We start from the raw sequence: 22,110 nt of genomic DNA, 5'->3' as shown, positions 1-22,110 counted from the left end.
CGTTAGCTGAATCGCAGCACTGTTGGTGGCAACTATGGGTTTTAGGCTAATGCTAGCAATGGCAAGGCTCCAGAGTAGAAGCAGCTGCCAGTTTAGCAGAGAATTCAAAGCAATAACAGAATTTCAGAACAGTACAAGTTAGAAAGGACTTCAGAGACCATTTAATCTAGTTCAGCTGCTTCCTGAGCAGATGTTCAAAGTCAGAGTAAGTCAGAGGCAGATCTATAATTAGAACCCAGGTACCCTGACTCCCAGTCCAGCGCCTTTTCCATTATAGCACGCAGATAATGAATTCAAAGACTATTGGACTATTTAGAAATGTATCTATTCTGCTCTTGTTCCTCATTCATCAAGTATGCATGATCATTAAGTATGTTTAAAATTGTTTTTTAACATTTACTCATTTCTGAGATGGAGAGTGAGCGGGGGAGGGGCAGAGAGGAAGATACACAATCTGAAGCAGGCTCTAGGCTTAGCCGTTAGTACAGAGCCCGACGCGGGGGCTCAAACCCACAAGCTGTGAGACCATGACCTGAGCTGAAGCCGGATGCTCTGCCAACTGAACCACCCAGGCGCTTCACTCATTAAGTATGTTTAAAAAGACTAATTAATCAAGACTAGAAATAATTTCATAAATATTTCTTCAAATTGGTATCAGACAAGATGAAAAATAAAAGTTAACCACTTACAAGAGTGGATTTTTTTTTTTTAACATAGGCAGAGAACACTCTATTGGATTCTAGTGTGTTTTGGTTGAATAAGTTATCTTTTCATGTTTTTGAGAAGCACTAACAATAAAGGCTATCTGCTTTAACTTAGCATCCTTAAAAATTGTACTAATCCACTGAAGTTGTACTTTAAAAGGGTTATATCTCAATAAATCTGTTATTAAAAGTATCTACTATCATACTTTCCTGACAGGTATTATACTCCATTCAATTGGCTGGGTCTGGAAAGTGCGCACTCATTTATTTTGGTTTGTAGGACTGAGACAATTTTGACTTTGGTCATTTAAGGCAGTTTTTAAGTTTATAAATTTTTATCATTCCCTGCCCCCTCCCCAACTATTTATTTCTTATACTACTTATCAACTTTTTCCTACTTATCAGGTATGTTTTCATATAATTGCAAATGATTTAAGAATCCCCTTTATATGGACCTCAGAGACTATAGTTTTATTATATCTTAGAGTAAATGTTTCTTTTTTTAAAAAAAATGAAATATTTTGCAAGAGCGAGCGAGCATGAGCGAGTAACGGAGGGGCAGAGAAAGAGGGAGAGAGAGAATCCTCAAACAAGCTCTGTGCTATCAGGACAGAGCCTGATATGGGGCTTGAACTCACAAACCATGAGATCATGACCTGAGCCAAAACCAAGAGTTGGATGCTTAACCCACTGAGACCCCCAGGTGTCCCAAGGAATAAATGTTTCTAAAGGTATTTTCTAACAAAGGTTATGCCTGCTAACAAAATTGAGGTTCTAATCGAAACCATTAATATTTAAACATTAAATTAGAAATGGTAAATTTTCTTTAAGTCCTTTAGCTTTAGTCTAAAATACTTTGGAAGTCAGGCAGCTTTTCAGGAGATAATATGAAGAATAACTTGGGCTAAGGTATCTTTATTTATTGTACGGGAACCATTTGATTAAAAAAAAAACACCTGAAGTCTACAAAACTGCAATGTATTTCATGAAAAATTTCTAAGTATCTTGGTGATTAGGAAAGATTAAAGCAATTTCTAGTTCCCAAAAATGTATTGTTATAACCAAGGAATAACTGACATGATGAGAGAATCTGCTTAGATGATTTATCATAACATTACCTTTTTTTTTTTAGCTTAAGATCATCTCTCCAAATTTTATTAGTCCAGAATGCAAAGTAAAAAATCTCACTTTTACAGAATGAATACTTTAAAAATAGTTCCAATAAGATATCTGTAAGTCACATTGTCTAAGAGATTGTTATAGAAAATAACGCAAACTCAGGACTCAGGCTTACAATTCACCAAAACAATCCAGTCTCTTACACTCTTAAGTAAATGATTAGCTAATCACTGTTAATTCAAATCAACATTTTTTCTTTATTTTAGAGAGAGAAAGTGCAAGCAGGGAAGAAGGGCAGAGGGAGAGAGAGAATCTTAAGCAGGCTCTACATTCAGCACATAGCCTGATGTGAGGCTTGACCCACAACCCTGGGATTGTGACTTCAGTTGAAATCCAGAGTCAGATGCTCAACTGACTGAGCCACCCAAGTTACTCTGAATAAAGATTTTTATATCACACTCTAGTAAGTTTATAAAACCAAAACTTGTCATTGGCTTAAATTTTAAAGAAAATCACCCATGTGCACTAACAGACACAAATTAGATCTGTGTAAAAACTTTACGCTGTTTGTAAAAATTTTTAATTACATTCTAAGAGCTTAACTCTCCACAGGTATATTTTGGTACATATAATCTCTATTTACTACTTCAAAACATGTTGTTATAAAAACTACTTTTATTCTTTTTTTATATAAAGCAATTTCAATTAAACATCATAATAACTGTGGAAAATACTCCCAATCACCATTTACCTTGTCCTAAGAGCAAGCCAAGCAGCTTCTATATCTGCATAGAGGTTCTTCTCCGTTGGTTTCCCAGAACTTGCGCCATATCCAGAATAATCATAGGAGAATATATTACAATTAATCCGTGATCCCAGTCCTATGTAAAAGCTGCTCATCTGACCAAGATCAACAGCATTTCCATGTGAGAAGAGTAAAGTGTACTTGGCATTGGGTGAACAGCGCACAAACATGCAGGCAATTCTGTTGCCTTTACTGGTTCTAGTCATGAAACACTCAATAGCATCTTTTTCCCTAGAAGAGTACTGCCAGTCTGCTCGTTCTGATAGGTGTAAAGTCCAGCGGCTTCCACTTTCATCACACATCAGTGTATATGTTGGATCAGGTGGCAAAAATGCTAATTTTGAAGCAATTTTCCCAGGGCAAGGTGGACAGCAGAAGAGGCAACATAACTCACTGAATGAAAGATTATTCATCTTCTGAAAAAGAAAAGGAGACAGTAAATGTTTTAATTACTAAATATGGATTCTGCATTTTCATACAATAGAAGGTTAAAACAGAGACACCAGTAAATTCTACTGGTGTTCAGTGTCTACTATTATTTCAAGAATCCTCTGCCCAAACACATTTTTTGGCATCTTTCTAGAAATAATTTAAATCCTGTGGTGAGGCAAATTTTCCTGACCAGGAGACACTCAAACAGTATAGGATGTTTCAAATAGTAGTTATTATATATTATAATATTTAACCAAAACATGAAAATATGAAGAGTAGAGGTGATATTTGTTACTTCTCCACCGATAACAACATAGGAGGTGTGATATATCATTAGAGTAGCGCACAATTTCTGGGTTAACTTAGTGAAAATTCTCAGAATCTCAGGGAGAAGCTAGATATTTAACATGATAGAGTGAAGATATAACAATATTGCATATATTATTCCTTTTTAGTGCTTACAATTTGTCAGGCATGGTGCTACATATTCTATGTGTTTTAATTCTATGTGTTTTAATTCTCAAAACAACTCTGTATGTTGATCTAAGAAACCTATACAAGATTCATGCAGCCCGGATTTGCACCAGACTCAACCACTGTCTTTCATCCCTGGGCTACACTGCCTCAGAGGCTCAGAAAACTATTTGTCTCAGAAGCCTATCGTTTTAGTCATGGTGCCAGTGGCGCAAATCATGTATAAGACTTTGAAATATGTCTATATGTAATTACTGCCCAAATTTAAAAGGCTACAATATAAAGTCCATTATGGAAAAAAGGTAAAATCTGCTAAAATTTTCTCCTCTTCTATGGTTAGATTGGAAGGAGTATAAGATTTGAAGTCAGAGAGAGCTGGGGTGGAATCCCAACTCTACCACTTACTAGCTGTTTGCCCTTGGGTAAATTATTTATTTTACAACCTTCACTGTCTTCATAAGTAGACGAAGCTAATACCTTCACTGAACAGAGTGATTGTGAAGAACAAATACAATGCTTATAGTTTTTTTAGTACGGATATAGGTGGCACACTTAAGGATGGTCCACTTTCTCCTGTCTTTTTAAAATATTAATATTTTTAAAGTTTCTAGTTGATATTAAGCCAGGAACAAAACTAGAGTAATTAATACTTGTTTCCCTGCCAGCATTTCTATCTTGTCCTTTCTCAAATTCCTATCCTTTTTAGCAACAGGTGACCATTGCTTAGTTCCAGGAAGAAGGCATTCAAAACACCTTCCAGAGATTTGGTGACACGTAATTTTTTACAAAAAAAAATCTAATATAAGGACAGAAAAAAACGTCTACCATACCATTATGCCAAATGTAATTACATAAGAGAAGAAATTACCTCAAGAGACTGACTGAAGTAGTGAGACTATTCAGAAAGAAAGAAATGACCTTTATATCTACTCAATCAAAATTCAAAATCTAGTTTATATGCTCAATACGAATATACTGATTTCCCAAAATCTAACCCATATGCTCAATATACATGTGTTAATTTCCCAGTGTAAACTGATTAGGTAGAGAGAATAAGAAACAGCACCGATAGAGAAACAAGGATAGGAGATAAAAAAAGCTCTCTAAAAGAGGAGTAAGAGAAGGGCAGAAGAGTGTCCGTTGGATATTAGAAAACACTTTTACTTGCTATTCTACCTTTATTTCCTTTTCAACCTTCAAAACAAATAAAGCCTGAAGGGAAAATAGTCTGATAGAACAGAAATGACAATGAGGTATCATCTTTAGTGGTAGCTCTAATTGGCTCCCTGAAATATTGTACTCAAAAGCATTTTGAGGGCATGCCCAAGGCTTGGCAGGCAAAGAACGTGTAATAAACTAGTTATGTCTACTATAGAATTTGGCTATGAATTAACCTGGTCATGAGGATACAGGACCTGGTGAAGAGGATGGCAAGAAAGAAAGCTCAAAGGGTCAGTTCGAGAGGAGACAACCTAGGGAAAAAAACAAATAGATGAGGTTGGGGGCACCCTGGAGTCGGTGAGGTGTCCAACCTCAGCTCAGGTCATGATCTCACAGTTCAAGCCTGCTTCAGATTCTGTGTCTCCCTCTCTGTCTTCCCCTCCCCTGCTCATGCTCTGTCTCTCTCTGTCTCAAAAATAAATAAAAACATTAAAAAAATTTTTTTTAATTTTTATCAAGAATAAAATGTTTTTCCTCAGTAATTTGTTTAGTTCTGATTATATTAAGGTTATTTGTTTTATTTATACATTTTTTTAAGGAAGTCTATGTTGCTCTCTCAGTCCTGTTATTAGAAAAGTGGTAATTTGCAAGTTATTTGGTGGATACCAGTTATCTGGTTTAGGGCAGTGGAGGAAGGAATAGTTTCTGCCACCACCATTAAGAAGGTCAGGTTGTCCTTTCATTAGATTAGACCCTGGCACTGCACCTTTTCTCCTGCTTCTCTCCTTTGGTGTTCATCCCCAGATTTATTTCAAAATTACTTTTTCTTAACTTATTTTCAAGAGAGAGAGTGAGAGCACAAGCGTGGAGGGGCAGAGAGAGGAGAGAGAGAATCCCAAGTAGGCTCTGGTCTGCCAGCACAGAGCCCCACACGGTGCTCAAACTCACAAACTGTGATCATGACCTGAGCCGAAATCAAGAGTCAAGGACGCTTAACCAACTGAGCCACCCAGGTGCCCCTCTTGATAGGAATTTTAAAAATCATTGAAATATCTTGCTAAATTTAGATAATTTTAAGTCCACTGTGTTTTATGTAAAAATCACCTGAGTAAAAAATGTATCATTTGCCAGTTATTTCTTGGCAACAAAATCTTGAGGAGACAAAGCAGTGAATAATGATAAACATCTGAGAGTACACAACAGCCATAAAAGACAAACAACAAATTAAGTAATTTAGAGCAGAACTTTTAGACCAGACACAACAAAGATTTAAAATAGGGTACCTGGCTGGCTCAGTCAATGGAGCATGCAACTCTTGATCTTACAGTTTTAAGTTCAAGTCCCAGGTTGGGTACAGAGACTACTTATAAATATTTTTAAAATTTAAAATAAATTAAAATAAACCTGTTTAAAAAAAAAAAAAAAAAAGAATACTTGGGGCACCTGGGCAGCTCAGTCAGTTATGTGTCTGTGTCTCTTGATTTCAGCTCAGGTCATGATCTCACAGTCCTGAGACTGAGCCCTGCATTGGGCTCCAAGTTGGGTGGGTAGCCTGCTTAAGATTCTCTCTCTCCCTCTCCCTCTGCCCCTCCTCCTGGCATATGCTCTCTCTCTCAAAAGGAGAGAGAGAGACAGAAAGAGAGACAGTACTTAAAGATGAAATGCAAAAGTGTCCTAAAGAAAAATCCAACTGGAATCCCGGATATAAAGAAATCAGTATCTAAAATAAAGAACCTGGTGGATTGGATACAAGAATCAATAACTTACGAACATGTTAGTGAGATGGACAATCCAACTGAGGAATTCCCAAATGGAATTTTTTAAGATGAAAGGGATGAAGAGACAGAAAATATGAAAGAAACTTTAAGAAGGACAAAAGTAGAAATACGAGTATCAATACTTTGGGGGTGTCAGAGGGAAGAAAAAGAGGAGAAAACAAAGATAAGAATCTAAGAATTTCTCAGAATTAAAGAAAAAATCCAGACTGAAATAGCTCAGAGTGCCAAACAGGTATTTAAGGAAATTTTCATAGACAAATTATAGTAAATATTAAGATTGCCAGAAACAAAATATGAAAGCTTCCAGAAAAGAACAGATTGCCTACAAAGGAACAAGAATCAGATGAACATCTGACTTTGCAAAACTGACAGTAGAAACCAGAAGACACTGGAGAGATAGATTTAAAGAAAGAAAGAATAAAAACGCACAAAACTTTGAACCTAGAATTTTACATAGAGATAAAATACCATTTTAATAAAACAATAAAATAAATTTAGCTATAAGCATACTAAAACTCAGAAGGCTTACCAAACTGAGACCCTCTTTGAGAAACTCCAGCAAGAACAAAATAAATCCAAGGGAATTCTATGAAGTATCTCAGATATGATAAAGAACAGTTAATATAATATGTGTGTGTGTCTGTGTTTAAAGCAAGCAATGGAGGAAAAAAAGCAGCAAAGTATACCCCTAAATAATCCAGAGTCATAACTTTGGGGAATACCAATATAGAGAGAATTGGAAAGAGTTAGGGATTTAAAAGTGAAAAATGTGCTGAGGTACTTGTCACCTGACTTGTTCAGAATGGTATAAATGTTAATAAACTTCAGACATGGAAGAACATACCTATGACTATTAAGAAGTCAGATATACCACCATAAAATTACAGGTTGTAGGATACATCTGAAGTAGTTATAGTTATTCATTACAAATGTCCAACTTTGAATATTTGTCCATGTGTTAAACTCAAGGAGTGTAAACACAAAGAAATAAGAATTAAAGAACAGATATCAACAAAATAGAGAATAAAAAACAATAGATATTAACAGAACCAAAAGCTGACTCTAGAAAAACCTTCCACTATCAATAGCAACTCGCATTAACTGAGCAGTTATATCAGGCACTATTCTAAACAGTTTTCATTTATTAACTCATTTAACCCTTTCACGACCTTCTGACGTAGAGACTATCAATTCACCCATTTTCCATTTCAGGAAACCAAGGCACAGAGTAGTTAGGTAACCTACCAAAGGTCACAGCTAGAAAGTGACAGAATTGATATGTGGCAGAATGATTCTGGAGCCTGAACTCATAACCACTGCTTTGTAAAAAGAGTACCCACACAAGACTGATGAAGAGAAAGAGATAAGCAAAAAACTCACATACTAAATGAAAAGACATACATAATTTCTAAATTAAAAAATACTGTGTCAATAAACACAGTAAGTTTGATGAAATGCATTAAGTTCTTGAGTAACATAAAAGAAAAAAAAAACCCAATTAAAAAATGAACAAAAGATCTGACTAGACATTTCTCCAACGAGATACAAATAGCTAACATGAAAAGATGCTCAACATCATTAGTCATTAGGGAAATGCAAATGAAAGCCATGATACCACGTCATATCCACTAGGATGGCTATAATACAGACAAGACCAAAGTTGACAAGGATATGGAGAAATTAGAACCTTTATACACTGTTAGTGGGAAGAAATTAATTTGGAAAACAGTTTGGCAATTCCTTAAAAAGTTTAAACACAGAGTTAACATTTGACCAAACAATTTCAATCCTAGGTCAATAACCAAATAACCAAGAGAAGTAAAAAACCTATGCTGACACAAAAACTTATACATGAATGTTCACAGTGGTGTAGTTTGTAACAGTCGGAGGTAGAAACCACCCCAAACATCCATCAACTGATGAAAGGCTAAACAAAATGTGGTATATCCACATAATGGGATATTATTCAGTCATAAAAAGGAACAAAGTATTGACGCATGCTATACAGTGGATACATCTTGAAAAAATTATACCAAGTGAAAGCCAGTCACAAAAGATCATTTATTATATGAGTCCATTTATATGAAGTATCTAGAACAGGCAATCAAAAGAGACAGAAAGAGATCAGTGGCTGTCTAAGGCTAGGGAGGATGGGAGGGTTGGGAAGCAACGGCCAAAGAATATAAAGTTTCTTTGGAGGTAATAAAAATGCTCTAAAATTTATTTGGGTAATACTTGCAGAAACTTATTAATATATTAAAAACCACCGATGTGCATATTTTAAATGAGTAGATTGTACAGTATGTGAATTATATCTTAATAAAGCTATTTACTGGAGTACCTGGCTGCTTTAGTTGGGAGAGGATGTGACTCTTGAGTTTGGGGTTGTTAAGTCTGAGCCCCATTATGGGTGTAAAGATTACTTAAAAATAAAATCTTCAGGAGTGGCTGGGTGGCTCAGTTGGTTAAGTGTCCAACTTCAGCTCAGGTCATGATCTCATAGCTTGTATGTTTGAGCCCTGAGCCCCATGTTGGGCTCTGTGGTGATAGCTCAGAGCCTGGGGTCTGCTTCAGATTCTGTGTCTCCCTCTCTCTCTGCTCCTCCCCCACTTATCTTCTCTCTCTCCCTCCCTCTCTCTCTCTCTCTCTCTCACTCACAAAAATAAAAAACTTAAAAAAAAATGTTAAAAAAAAAAAAAGAAAAGAAAGCTGTTTACCATCCCATCTAAGTCAATGGGAAGCTAAGGTAATTTTGCCAAGAGCTCAAGTATGTATGTGTTTGTGGGGGTAGCTGGGAATTTTCCCTCCCAGGTATTGAGACAGTCAACACAAAGCCAGCCAAAGTCATAAAGACAAACTAGTGCTGACACAAACAAACAGACCTAGTAGTAATAGAATACAGAGCTTATAAACAGACCAAAATCCACAAGAGATAAAATATTGGTCGATTTATCTTCATTCAAATAGAGATTTTTATTCAGTGAAAAATGCTTCAGGAATAATGATTTCTTCATCCAAAACTGACAGAATTGATATCTTAAGTACAAGGAACTTCTACAAAAACAAACAAACAAAAACTCAGGAGAAAAAATGAGCAGAAGATACTAACAGGCAACTTATAGAGGGTTAAAAGGCTATCAAATATATGAAGGACTCTCACCAACCATCAGAGAAATGCAAGAAATATCATTTCAAAAGTGTAAGAAAAATAAAAAGTAGAAAATTGAGTAATATGAAGTACTGGTGAGAATAGGGGAAAGTAGGAACCTTTTTGTGAACTTTTTGATAAGCCATTCTGTTAACCAATGACCCAGAATTCTACTCTTAGGTAAGTACTCCAAAGAAACACTTGCAGAGGTCCTTGAGGTAATATGTACGGGGTGCTTGCTCACTGCAGCATTATTTGTATCAGGGTACAGGAAGGAACATAGATCCCATCATCAGGAAAATGAATACATAAATGTGTCAGATGCAGACAATGGAATATTATGCAGTTTGAGGTAGTGACTTTGATGGTTACAGCTTAAAAATATAGTACTGGGTGAAGAAGTAAGGAATAAACTGAGATCTATAGTACCATTAATGTAAATTAAACACATACATTAAATGTTATATATCTAAGGACATGTGTATTTGAGTGGATGCTTGTGGAGGGGGAATGGGTAAAGAGGTTGAGGGCAAAGAAGAAAAAAAGTTAATAAAACAAGAGTAGGTTTCATGTTCACAGATCAATGATGATAACGTGCCATGAACTAGACTACAAGTTCCAGAGGCAAGAATCCCATCTGGTTGCTTATCACGGGACCTTTAGTGTCAAGGCAGGACACCTGACACATAATAGGGTTTCTAATATTTTTTGGATGAATGAGTTAGTAAATTAATAAGATTAACTCAATTCTCTGCACCTAAGAAACTCCCACAAAAGGAAAAAAGGTTTACTAAATCATATGTTAAAAAAGAAAGCAAATGTTTTGTGATAATTAGGTTTTTTTGTATAGGTGCAAAATAGAACCAGTGTAATAAAAACCTAGGAACCTGAGCTAGGGTGGGGAGTGCAGGAGGGAACAGCACAGCTAGTTAACCAAATCAGTCACCGCACTATGAAGCACAGAATAGGGCACTCTTCTGGGGAGGAGGCAGTCTGGCCCCTCTCAAAATAAAAGGTCAACCGAATGTTAAACAGATGGTCCATTGTGAAAATTAAGGTTTTCCTTTTGGCAGGAGACTTAAAGTTATTTCACTTATAGCCAGAGGAATTTCCTAAAATTGTATGAATTAATAATTTCAGAACCTGCTTCTCCTGATAAGTTTTTCCTGCTTGATGACAAAGGATAAAAGATGAACATCTGAGTCCCTTCTCAGCAAAACAGGAAGACTAATGTTAAAAAATGTCTTTAAATAGAATGACCTACTATATCTCCTTCCTCTCTTTTCACAGAAGAAATTATTGAAGTGACTCCTGTCAATTCCTGATGTAATAACAGTTGACTGAAAAAAATTTCACTTTGATTGATCTCCTTTTTTAAAACATTTTTTTAACATTTATCCATTTTTGAGAGTGAGAGAGACAGAGCATGAGTGGGGGAGGGGCAGAGAGCGAGGGAGACATAGATTCCAGCAGGAGCAGGTTCCAGGCTCCAGCTGCCAACACAGGGCCCGATGAGGGCTCGAACTCAGGGATTGTGAGATCATGACCTGAGCTGAAGTTGGATGCTTAACCGACTGAGCCACTCAGGCACCCCTGGTCTCCTTTGTAACAGTTTCTTGGTAACACACATCAATTCACATTACTACCATCTACAAACTACAAATGATTCTTTTTTTTGACAGAGAGAGAGAGAGAGAGGGAGAGCGAGTGAGCATGAGCAGGGGAGGGGCAGAGAGAGAGAGAGAGAGAGAGAGAGAGAGAGAGAGAGAGAGAGGCAGGCAGAATCGGAAGAAGGCCCCAGGCCCCCGAGCTGTCAACACAGAGCCCCACTCAGGGCTGGAACTCACAGACTGCGAGATCACGACCTGAGCCGAAGTCGGATGCTCAACTGACTGAGCCACCCAGGCACCCCCAACTGATTCTTTTTGGGTTTGAGATGTTGTGATGAACTAAACTAGTACTTAAGTGTTTTTAGAGAAAACATTTTTATTTATTTATTTTTTTTAAGGTTTATTTTTGAGAGAGCGCAAGCAAGGGAGGGGTAGAAGCGGGCTTCTGTGCTGACCACACAGAGCCAGCCCCATGTGGGGTTCGAACTCAGGACCTGTGAAATCATGACCTGAGCTGAAGTTGGAAGCTTAACCCAGGCGCCCCGAGAAGACACTTTTAATTTTTTTTTTTTTTTTTTTTGGAGAGAGAGAGCGAGCATGAGCAGGGGAGGGGCAGAGAGAGGGAGACCCAGAATCTGAAGCAGGCTCCAGGCTCTGAGCTGTCAGCACAGAACGCAACGTTGGGCTCCAAACCCGTGAACAAACCATGAGATCATGACCTGAGCTGAAGTCGGACAGTGAACCGAATGAGCCACCCAGGCACACACAAGAAAACTTTTAAAACATTTTAAAACCTTTAAAAACATTTAAAAATGCTTATATCTCTTCTTCATTTTGAGAGATATTTTGACAACTATGCTCTAAATAGGATATATGCTGATTTAAAGTCTCATCCAATTTAGAGTGTAGGTAGGTATATAATAAGCCACTTAAACAGCAGCACTTCTTAGAGCTTATAATTTTTTAAATAAATCCGTGAGCATTCAAAAGTAAAAAATATTTGAAAATGAGAAGTCTGCACAAAATGTAAAGACTGGTCCATTTGCCACCATAAAAACAAAAAACAACCACCAATCCATTTTCGATGCTTATCCTTGGGTACAGAAATTAAAGCCTGATGTTTTCTTAGATACACTGAAAGAAAAAAACAAAATAATGAGATTTACAGCAGACCCTAACACGAGAAATTGACACATGAAGTGGATGCTTAATTATTAACAGCAAGAGGCAGCAAAGATAAGAATGGATTAAAGTCAGAAGTGATGAAAGAAAAGATATTTAACTATGAAAAAGCTGAGGGAAAAATCAGATTTTAGGTCAATTCTGTTCAATGGGGCCATGAGTCCAATATATCCCAACAGACTGATCCAAAGGAAATCACAATGATACCACGCAAAGGTGGTTAATTATGTAACAGTCAGTAGCCTTATGGGTGTTATCACTACCAAAGTAAGGAAAATGAAACTGAACTTCAACTTCAAGGATACCAAGTGAGTAATCTGTAGCAGCATTTACAAAAAGTACAGCAAGTGAAACTACGAATGTTATAATGTATACATTACAGACTTTAGTGCATACAAAGATGTGGAATATTCATTCACCTTTATTTTTTTGAAGTTTAAAAAAACTTATTTATATTTGGGGCGGGGGGGAGAGGATCTGAAGCAGGCTCTGCTCGGACAGAAGACAGCCCAACGCGGGGCTTGAACTCACAAACCATGAGATCATGACTTGAGCCAAAGGCAGACGCTTAACCAAGTGAGCCATGCAGGTGCCCCATATTCGTTCACCTTTAAATGAGTCTGGCAAGGGGCGCCTGGGTGGCTCAGGTCCGACTCAGTAGGTTAGGCGTCCATCAGTTTCAGCCCCGCGTCAGGCTCTGGGCTGATGGCTCAGAGCCTGGAGCCTGCTTCCGATTCTGTGTCTCCCTCTCTCTCTGCCCCTCCCCCATTCATGCTCTGTCTCAAAAATAAACGTTTAAAAAATAAATAAATAAATGAGTCTGGTAACATGCTCCTTTTTCAGTCAAGACAGCATCCAAAATACTTATGATGATCAAAATAAGTGTAATTTAGAAACTAGGTGTTTAGGATATTTCTTTAAACACATTTTCTATCTTATTTTGTATAAGTCTTATGTGGAAATACAGCTTGTAAAAAAACATTTTTGGGGGTGTAGGTTGCATTTCCTTCTTTTTCTGGACCATTTTATATAGCATTCAGCAGCAAAGGCACTCCCCTGTCTGAGATCACAGGACTCGATGAGGTGACTTTGGTAGGAAAACTCAACTCTGACTAAAGACACCTTACAAGGGCTGTACTAACATGGGAATAGAAACTTGAAACCTTAAGGAAAAAAATTTTTTGAAGTACTATATTTACTTCAAATCAAAAGGAGAAATTTTAGCAAAACGATTTTCTTTTAAAAGGAATCATGTCAGTTACTTTTTAAGGTAGAATTATACTTTTTATTTATTTAATTTTATTTTTTTAAAATTTACATCCAAATTAGCATACAGTACAACAATGATTTCAGGAGAGTTATCCTTTTTAAATACTAGTAAGATTCTAGAAATACTTGGAGAACAACTGGGTCAATGAGTCACTTGAAAACACCCTAGGAAATGTAATTTTAGTGGTAAATGGAATAGATGCCTTAATTAACTGTGAGTTTAGAAAAGTTTATAGGAAAAACTTACCAGGTCGTGACAAAATAAGATTCCTTTCCCACTGGTGAGAAGAGTTGGGGTTAGACACACAAAAAAAGTTGAGGTGAAGGTGACAACAATCTACCAGAGTTACCAAAAGTCTCAATCCTAGCATTTCATTATGAACCTATTTTTTTTTTTTTTTTTTTTAGTTAAAAAACAAAACAAAACAGGCAGTAAGGATTGGAAGATCAGAAGTGAGGAAGTTGGAGAGCCTATAAACTATTCCAAACAAACTTATCTGGACCAGAAGTCCTAACGTAAGTCAATGTGACCACTTCTATACTTATGTTCTCCCTCAGTTTCTTAATATTTACTGTAATATAGGAGCCATTAACTATATATAGCTATTTAAATTAAATATTCAGTCCCTCAGTCATACTAGCCACATATGACTAGTGCCTACCAAAATGCATAGTGAAGAATGAACATTTCCAACACTGCAAGAAAGCCCTATTGGGCACTGCTGAACTAGAATCTTTCAAACTCAGGCAATCAAGAATGAGAGTTTACATGCTTCCTATCCATACTAGCTTGAAATGCTGGAGCACTTTCCTTCCTGGCCTGTCCATCAAAGTATATATGGGCAATTTTTGTAGATCCTATTGAATACTGCAAATGTCACACAACAAAATGAGATTACCTACATAAGACTGTTTTAGAAGAATGTATTTTGGGAAAAATATTACAACATCTAACCCAATTCTTTTTTAAGTTTTTAAATTCCAGTTAACATACAGTGTAATAGGGGTTTTCAAGTGTACAATATAGTGAATCAACATCTCCATACAACACCCAGTGCTAATCACAGCAAATGCACTCCTTAATCCCCATCACCTATTTCACCCCTCCCCCCACCCACCTGCCCTCTGGTAACCATCAGTTTGTTCTCTGGTAGTCTTTTCTTGGTTTGCCCCTCTCTTTTTTTCCCCCCTTTGCTCATTTGTTTTGCTTCTTAACTTCTACATATGAATGAAATTATGTATTGGGTCTTTCTCTAACTTATTTTGCTTAGTATTATACTCTCTAGCTCCATCCACGTAAATGACAAGATTTCATTATTTTTCATGGCTGAGTAATTGTGTCTGTGTATGTGTACACGTACACATACATACACACACACACACATACACACACACACACCTTTATCCATTCATCAGTAGATGGACACGGGCTATTTCCATAATTTGGCTACTGTAATAATGCTGCTATACACGTCAGGGTACATGGATCCCTTTGAATTAGTATTTTTGTATTCTCTGCATCAAACCCAATTTTAACGTAAAGGCCATTTTATTAAAAATGAGCAATGAGGGGCGCCTGGGTGGATTCAGTTGGTTAAGTGTCCGATTCTTGATTTCAGTCCTAGTCATGATCTCATGGTTTGTGGGATCAAGCCCCACCCACATCATGGTCCACGTTGACAGTCTTGCTTGGGATTCTCTCTCTCTCTTCTCTCTACCCCTACCCCTGCTTGCACGCACTCTCTCAAAATAAACATTTGGGGGAAAAATGTGTTAGAAAAAAAAGATCAATACAAATCAATTAAGACATTTATACATTTCAATGCATGTTTTTGATGTTATCAAAGGGATTCACATTCTTGAAAGGTTCTCCATGGGCTGGAACTGCCAGCAAACCATAAGAAACTATAAAAACATTTGTGATTAGGGGCGCCTGGGTGGCTCGGTCAGTTGGGCGTCTGACTTCGGCTCAGGTCATGATCTCACGGTCCGTGAGTTTGAGCCCCGCATCGGGCTCTGTGCTGACAGCTCAGAGCCTGGAGCCTGTTTCAGATTCTGTGTCTCCCTCTCTCTGACCCTCCCCCGTTCATGCTGTGTCTCTGTCTCAAAAATAAATAAACGTTAAAAAAAAAAATTTGTGATTATATGCCAAGTAAATTTTTTTTAATGTTTATTTCTGAATGTAGTCCATCCAATATTCTAAACACTTACAATCCTGATGATGCACTTAAGTAAAGCCCTAACAAGCAAATCAAGCCTTCCTAATAATTAAGTAGAAAGATAGTTTGTTGACTTTTATATATGTCATTATCACAGATTCCTATAAAGCTTTTGGTGACTGGAAAATGAATTATAGCTTAGCTTTCAAAGTCACACCTGTACATGTTGCTGAGCATAAACTAAAACATGAACAGGCACATGTTTTCCCCCCTTAATCATCAGTTTTTGGTACCACTCCTGAAAGACTTTCCAAAACATGATTATCCTCAAAGTTCATAGAAAAGCTTCATAATACATTGGTACTATATACCAATACATATTCCACAAATACATATTATTCTCTTCATTTTTTAAAGAGTTTATTTATTTATTCTGAGAGTGAGAGAGCGAGAGCGAGCACGTATACACGAGTAGAACAAGGGCTGAGAGAATCCCAAGCAGCCTCCACAATGTCAGCACGGAGTCTGGTGCAGGGCTAGACCTCACCAACTGTGAGATAATGACCTGAGCTGAAATCAAGAGTCAGATGCTTAACTGACTAAGCCACAGGCGCCCCTCTCTCCTCCATTTATAAGCAGTTAAGATCTTTTTCTGGGAAACTTCTCAGGTGAACACTTACTCAATGTGTTCCACAGTATATAATACCCATCTATAGTAGGATAAAATCTAAATGACTACTTCATTTAGTAATCAAAATTAACGACTACTTCATTGCTGACTATAAATGATAAACACAATCTTTTCACAAAGAAGATTCATATTACTGGTATCTCAACTGAATTCCTAAGAGTTAAAAAAAAAAAAAATCAAACCACACAGGAGGTTAAAAAATAAAAAAAATAAGGCTCACTGCCAGGCTAAAATAGGGACTGGTTAAAAGTCAATTGAAAAATTCAGTTTCCTAGATATCCTCCCCAACTAAGAAGACCAGAAGTTACACTGGAGGAACTATTAGGCTAATCTGAAGGAAAGATCCAGAAATATGGGAGGTTCCATGGATCATTGGGAGAATGGGAAGCATGAGTGTTGTCACAGTGACGGAGAGCTAGATCCTCTTCTGTAAGCGGATGTCAATATGTGAGAAATAGTGATATAATACCGTTATCTAAAGATACAGAAGTAAACATACAAAGAATCCTTCAAAAATAAGTACATGCCCTGGGAAAGGATATATCAAAGAGATAGAACGGGGGCCTGGGCTTAGCCAATTTTCATAACAAACAAATCATTCGGCTTCTTAACCATGTGCTTATATGAATTCAATAAAAAAAATAACTTAAGACAAGAAATCTCCTAATTCCAGTTCAAACCCAAACTGGGTTAAAATCAAATCCAGAAAATTGTTTTTAGTTTTGGTGTTTCCTACTGTACTCATTTAACCTTTATTATGATGTATCCTCATTCTAAAAGATTCAGAAAATTTACCCTATTTTCTTTCATCTCTGCTTATTCTGTATATTTATAGTTTTCATTGGTTATTTTAATAACTTTAATTATAAATAATTATATTTATATAATTGAACCTTTACTTCTTGTTCCATCAAATTTAGGAAGTGTCCACTGGCTCCTCATGTACTCACATACCTAAGTTTTATCTCTTTTGCAGCTTGTTTTACAACTATTATGTTTTCCTAAGTTTTTTCTTTAGGTTGATTTTTAAAAATTGAGTAACAACAGAAACTATTTATAATATTATTCACTGCCATCAAAGCAGTGCGATAAAACCCAGAGAATGAATAGTTATTTTAGATCACTTAATTCCAAGTGTTGAGGTGCTTACACTCAGGTAATTGCTCAAAAATAAGGCACATGTCAATTTGCTTCATATTTGGACTTTCTGAAGAGACTAATTTTACCCCACAAGCTTTTTAGCATATTTAACACATTCTAACTTCTTACTCTTGGAATCTGTGCCAACAGAATCCATGTTGTTTTTGAAGACATTCTCAGACCCCAGTGAGTTCCGTTTTAACCTGAAACAATTATGATCTGGGCCAGTACATAGCACAGTTGTTGGTCTACCCAGAATTTCATTTTTCATTACGTATTTGTGTTGTTTCTTAATCTCACATTTTAACCTTTTGGTGAGATTCTTTGGTTTTGTTGTAATATATTTCCAAGCCTTTTGCCCTGCCTTCTTCCCAAGGACCTGGGGAAGAAAACCAGATTTTTACACAGATACTTTCAAAAAGCTCTTATTTTGGTTTCAAACCTAGGAGAAACTAGGTAGGCATGCTTCACAATTATAGATTGTTTTTAAAACTTTCCCTCAAAATTTAAATTATTGTCTCACATCTTCTAGCATCCTATGGTGATGTGTAACACCAATCTAATTTTTGTTTTTTGAAGTGATGCCCTATCTCACAAAAAATTGACAAGATTCTCCTTTATCTTTCTTTAGCTCTGAAATCAACGTGTGTGTTATTTTTCATCCATTCTATTTGCATTTAGCAGGTCCTTTTGATCAAAAACCCCAGGACTTGATTTAGCAAAGACTTTTCCTTCTATTATTTTTTAAAAAATTATTTCCTCTACTGTCTCTGTTCCATTAGGAATTCCAATTTAAAACTCCTAGGATCATCTATTATACCTACTTTTCTTTCCTTTTCCCATCTCTTTCAGCTCTGTGCTCTAGGGAATTTCTTGTAAGTTCATCTTACAGATCATTACTTTAATATTCTAGAGTGTAGAATCAATTCTAACATTAGGATTCTGTTTTAGTTTTATGGGTGCAATATCATCCTCTCAAATCTGTCTTAGAATATTAATGTAGACAGATTTTTGTTGTTCTGTCCATCTGTGTTTTTTGGATAATGTTTGTTGCCCTGTTCATCTTGGATTTTCATGCTGTGGGATTGGTTCTTCACTGTTCATTCTAATAAAATAAGGAAGATTACTGGGGATATACTACCTTATGTGAGAATAGGACTCAAGTCTCAAATCTCTCTCTCACATACACCTTGTACACACACACACACACCCACCCACCCACCCCCCCACCATCCATCTATCTCTGCCTATGGCACAAACAAGTATCTTCTGTTTATCATGCTTAATGGGAATAGAAGATACTTTACAAATACTCAAGGACACAAAATAGTTTAGCTCAAACTATTTGATCTAGTAATGCAATTAGGGCTTCTAACAGGTACAGGGTGGGCCAGAAACCACTAAGCTAACAATTAAGAGACCTGGCTTTGGCTTTCAGTTCTAATTTTACTACTAAAAAGTTGGGAGTTTAGGAAAGTCAAGCTCTTTATATACAATTTTCTTTTTCTATAAAATGAGAAGTTTGGACTAGATATTAAGGATTCTTCCTTATGCAACTTTATGACTAAGATGCTTTTAAATTCTCACTTCTGATTCATTCAATATTCTGTAGCATGTAAAAGAATAAAGAAATTTATAATTTGACAAACTTCAGATATGCTCAAAGCTTCCCCCCAACAACTAAAAACAAAGCACCTCAAGGACATTAATTTGTATTAGGCAAGTTATAGTTAATGACTTATAATTTGGGAGAGGGGGAGGTAATAAAGGTAGAGGAGGAATGTGCAGGTGTTTGTGAGGGGGTGAGAGAGATTTCTGAATCTTATAACTATTTTCCAAAATTAGTGATTTCTTTATCTCCTGGCCACTGTGGGGAAACAATGCTTAGTTTAAAAAATTGTGGTAAAATATACATAACATTTATCATTTAAAGCATTTTTAAGTGTACAATTCTGTGGCATTAGTACATTTACATTACGTTGCACTCATCACCATCAGCTGGATCATATGATATTTGTCATATAAAATATCCTATTTGTCCTTTTGAGACTGGCTTATTCCACTTAGCATAGTATCTTTACGTTTATCACATTGTAGCATGTGTTAGAATCTCCTTCCCTTTAAAAGCTGAATAATATCCCACTTTATGTATATACCACATTTTCCTTATTTATTAATCTGTCGGACACTTGTTGGCTGAGAGCAATGCTATTATGAACATGGGTGAATAAACATCTGTTACAGTCTCTGATTTCATTTCTTTTGGTAGGGAATAATGTTTCGAAAAGCATAAAGATATTTTTAGTTTTACTCTAATGTAGATTTATTGTTTGAATTCTTACTTTCCATCAATCAAAAACAAAGAGATGTCACATCCAGCAACTTGTATAGTTAAATAAAACTGGCTAATATTTCAAAGTAAATTTTAAAGTTGGAGGTAAATATACTTAAAAATTTAACATATGATACATGAAAATTATGTGAGCTCTCAAGTATTCAAAAAAAGAAAAAAAAGTTCCTGAGGCTCCTGGCTGGCTCAGTCGGGAGTGAATGCAACTCTTGATCTTGGGATTTTGAGTTCAAGCTGCATGTTGGGGGTGGAGTTTACTTAACAACAACAACAACAACACTTAAGGTCCTAAAATAAAACTTTATGTATTTCAATTTAAAAAATTTTTCTTTAATATTTATTTTTATCTTTGGGAGACAGAGTGCAAATGGGAGGGGCAGAGAGAGAGGGAGACACAGAATCTGAAGTAGGCTCCAGGCTCTGAGGTGTCAGCACAGAGCCGGACATGGAGTTGAAACCAATGAAGCACGGGATCAGGACCGGGACCTAAGTCAGACACCTAACCAACTGACCCACCCAGTTTAAATTTATATTTAAACATTTACCCTGCAAATTCTCTAAGTTTAAAAAGTTTTTAACATTTTATATCTACAGTACACTGAATTATCACTAGAAAATTAAATTCCACTCCATACATCTTTTTATTTAAAAAAAAATTTTTTTTAATGTTTATTTATTTTTGAGAGAGAGAGAGACAGACAGAATGCGAGTGGGTTGGGGCAAAGAGAGGGAGGCACAGAATCTGAAGGCGGCTCCAGGCTCCAAGCTGTCAGCACAGAGTCCAACGCGGGGCTCGAACTCAGGAGCCGTGAGATCATGCATGACCTGAGCTGAAGTCGGACGCTCAACCGACTGAGCCACCTTTCAGAAAAGTATCTTCTGAAAGTATGGAAATGTATGGCGCACCTGGGTGGCCAGTCGGTTGAGCGTCCGACTTCGACTCAGGTCATGATCTCGCGGCTCGTGAGTTTGAGCCTTGCGTCCGGCTCTGTGCTGACAGCTCACAAAGCCTGAAGCCGGCTACTGATTCTGTGTCTCCCTCTCTCTCTGCCCCTCCCCCGCTTCCACTCTGTCTCTGTCTCTCAAAAATGAATAAATGCTAAACAAATTTTTTTAAAGTATGGAAATGTATATGAAGGGCCCAGGAAGTCCGGTTTCAAGGAGCTAGACTTTCTGGGCTTAAAAATGTTTCTTTTTTGTATAATTAGCCAACTGACTACTTTGTAAATTACCAACGTTTTGAACCAACATATTTCATTTCATATACTTAACATTCAAGTATATCTACTTCTCGCAATGGCTGTCACACAGAAGTCACTCAAAAGCCCATGTTAGCTGAGCTTAAGGTCATAAAACAAGACAAATCAAATAGTATTATCACTAACTTTCACACTGAAGAATCTAAATTTGCAGGTTTGAAACTGTGGTAGGTTATGAAAGCCAAGCTACTGTTCATTTATAAAAATACAATTATATGTAGCTAGATCCTATAAAACCTTCCTAAGTATTAACCTTATTTAATCCTCAGAACAACCCTATAAGACAGATGCCATTATCCTCCCCCTGGCCCAATTTAGAGAAGAAGAAACAGAGAAGTTTAAATCTTCTAAGATCACATTGCTAGTAAATAGTAAAACCAGTTTTCATATTCAGCAGTTTGGGTCCAGGGGACATGCTCTTTAATCACAGAGTTAAATTAGTGTGTAAGAATGAAACGTTTTGCTATGGTGTGAACGTGGAGAGAGAATAATAAATCCAGCAGCAGAAGAAAAATAAGGATGAAAGACCTTCCCATTTCATATCCCAAAACCCCAACAAATATTAAGTTAAAAAAAAAATCCAGGGGCACCTGGGTGGCTCAGTTGGTTAAGTGCCCGATTTGGGCTCAGGTCTTGATCTCAGGGTTCGTCAAGTCTGAGCCCCGCGCGTTGGGCTCTGTGCTGACACCTCAGAGCCTGGAATGTGCTTCAGATTTTGTCTCAAAAATAAACATTTAAAAAAAACTAAGACTGGATGAAGAAAATAAGTGGTTCAGAATGTGAGAGAATGTATCTGGGGAAAGAGGAAGTGGTTTTGGTTACCAGACGG

General features: G+C 36.7%; 1 protein-coding gene across 3 annotated transcripts in view; it reads right to left on the bottom strand.

Annotated features, from left to right (window-relative positions):
* Positions 1-22,110, bottom strand: part of ABHD17B (abhydrolase domain containing 17B, depalmitoylase) — a 51,407-nt gene that overhangs the window by 5,570 nt on the left and 23,727 nt on the right. For all 3 annotated transcript variants that reach the window (XM_027041040.2, XM_027041038.2, XM_027041039.2), the window contains one exon: positions 2,575-3,044. In XM_027041040.2, the coding sequence (XP_026896841.1) occupies positions 2,575-3,041 (467 nt within the window). In that variant the 5' untranslated portion in view covers positions 3,042-3,044. The remainder of the gene's footprint in view (positions 1-2,574; positions 3,045-22,110) is intronic.

Source organism: Acinonyx jubatus, chromosome D4 (assembly GCF_027475565.1).
Source record: "Acinonyx jubatus isolate Ajub_Pintada_27869175 chromosome D4, VMU_Ajub_asm_v1.0, whole genome shotgun sequence".
NCBI lineage: Eukaryota > Metazoa > Chordata > Mammalia > Carnivora > Felidae > Acinonyx > Acinonyx jubatus.
Note: the sequence above shows the minus strand (reverse complement) of the source record. Positions and strands in the feature narration are given on the sequence as shown.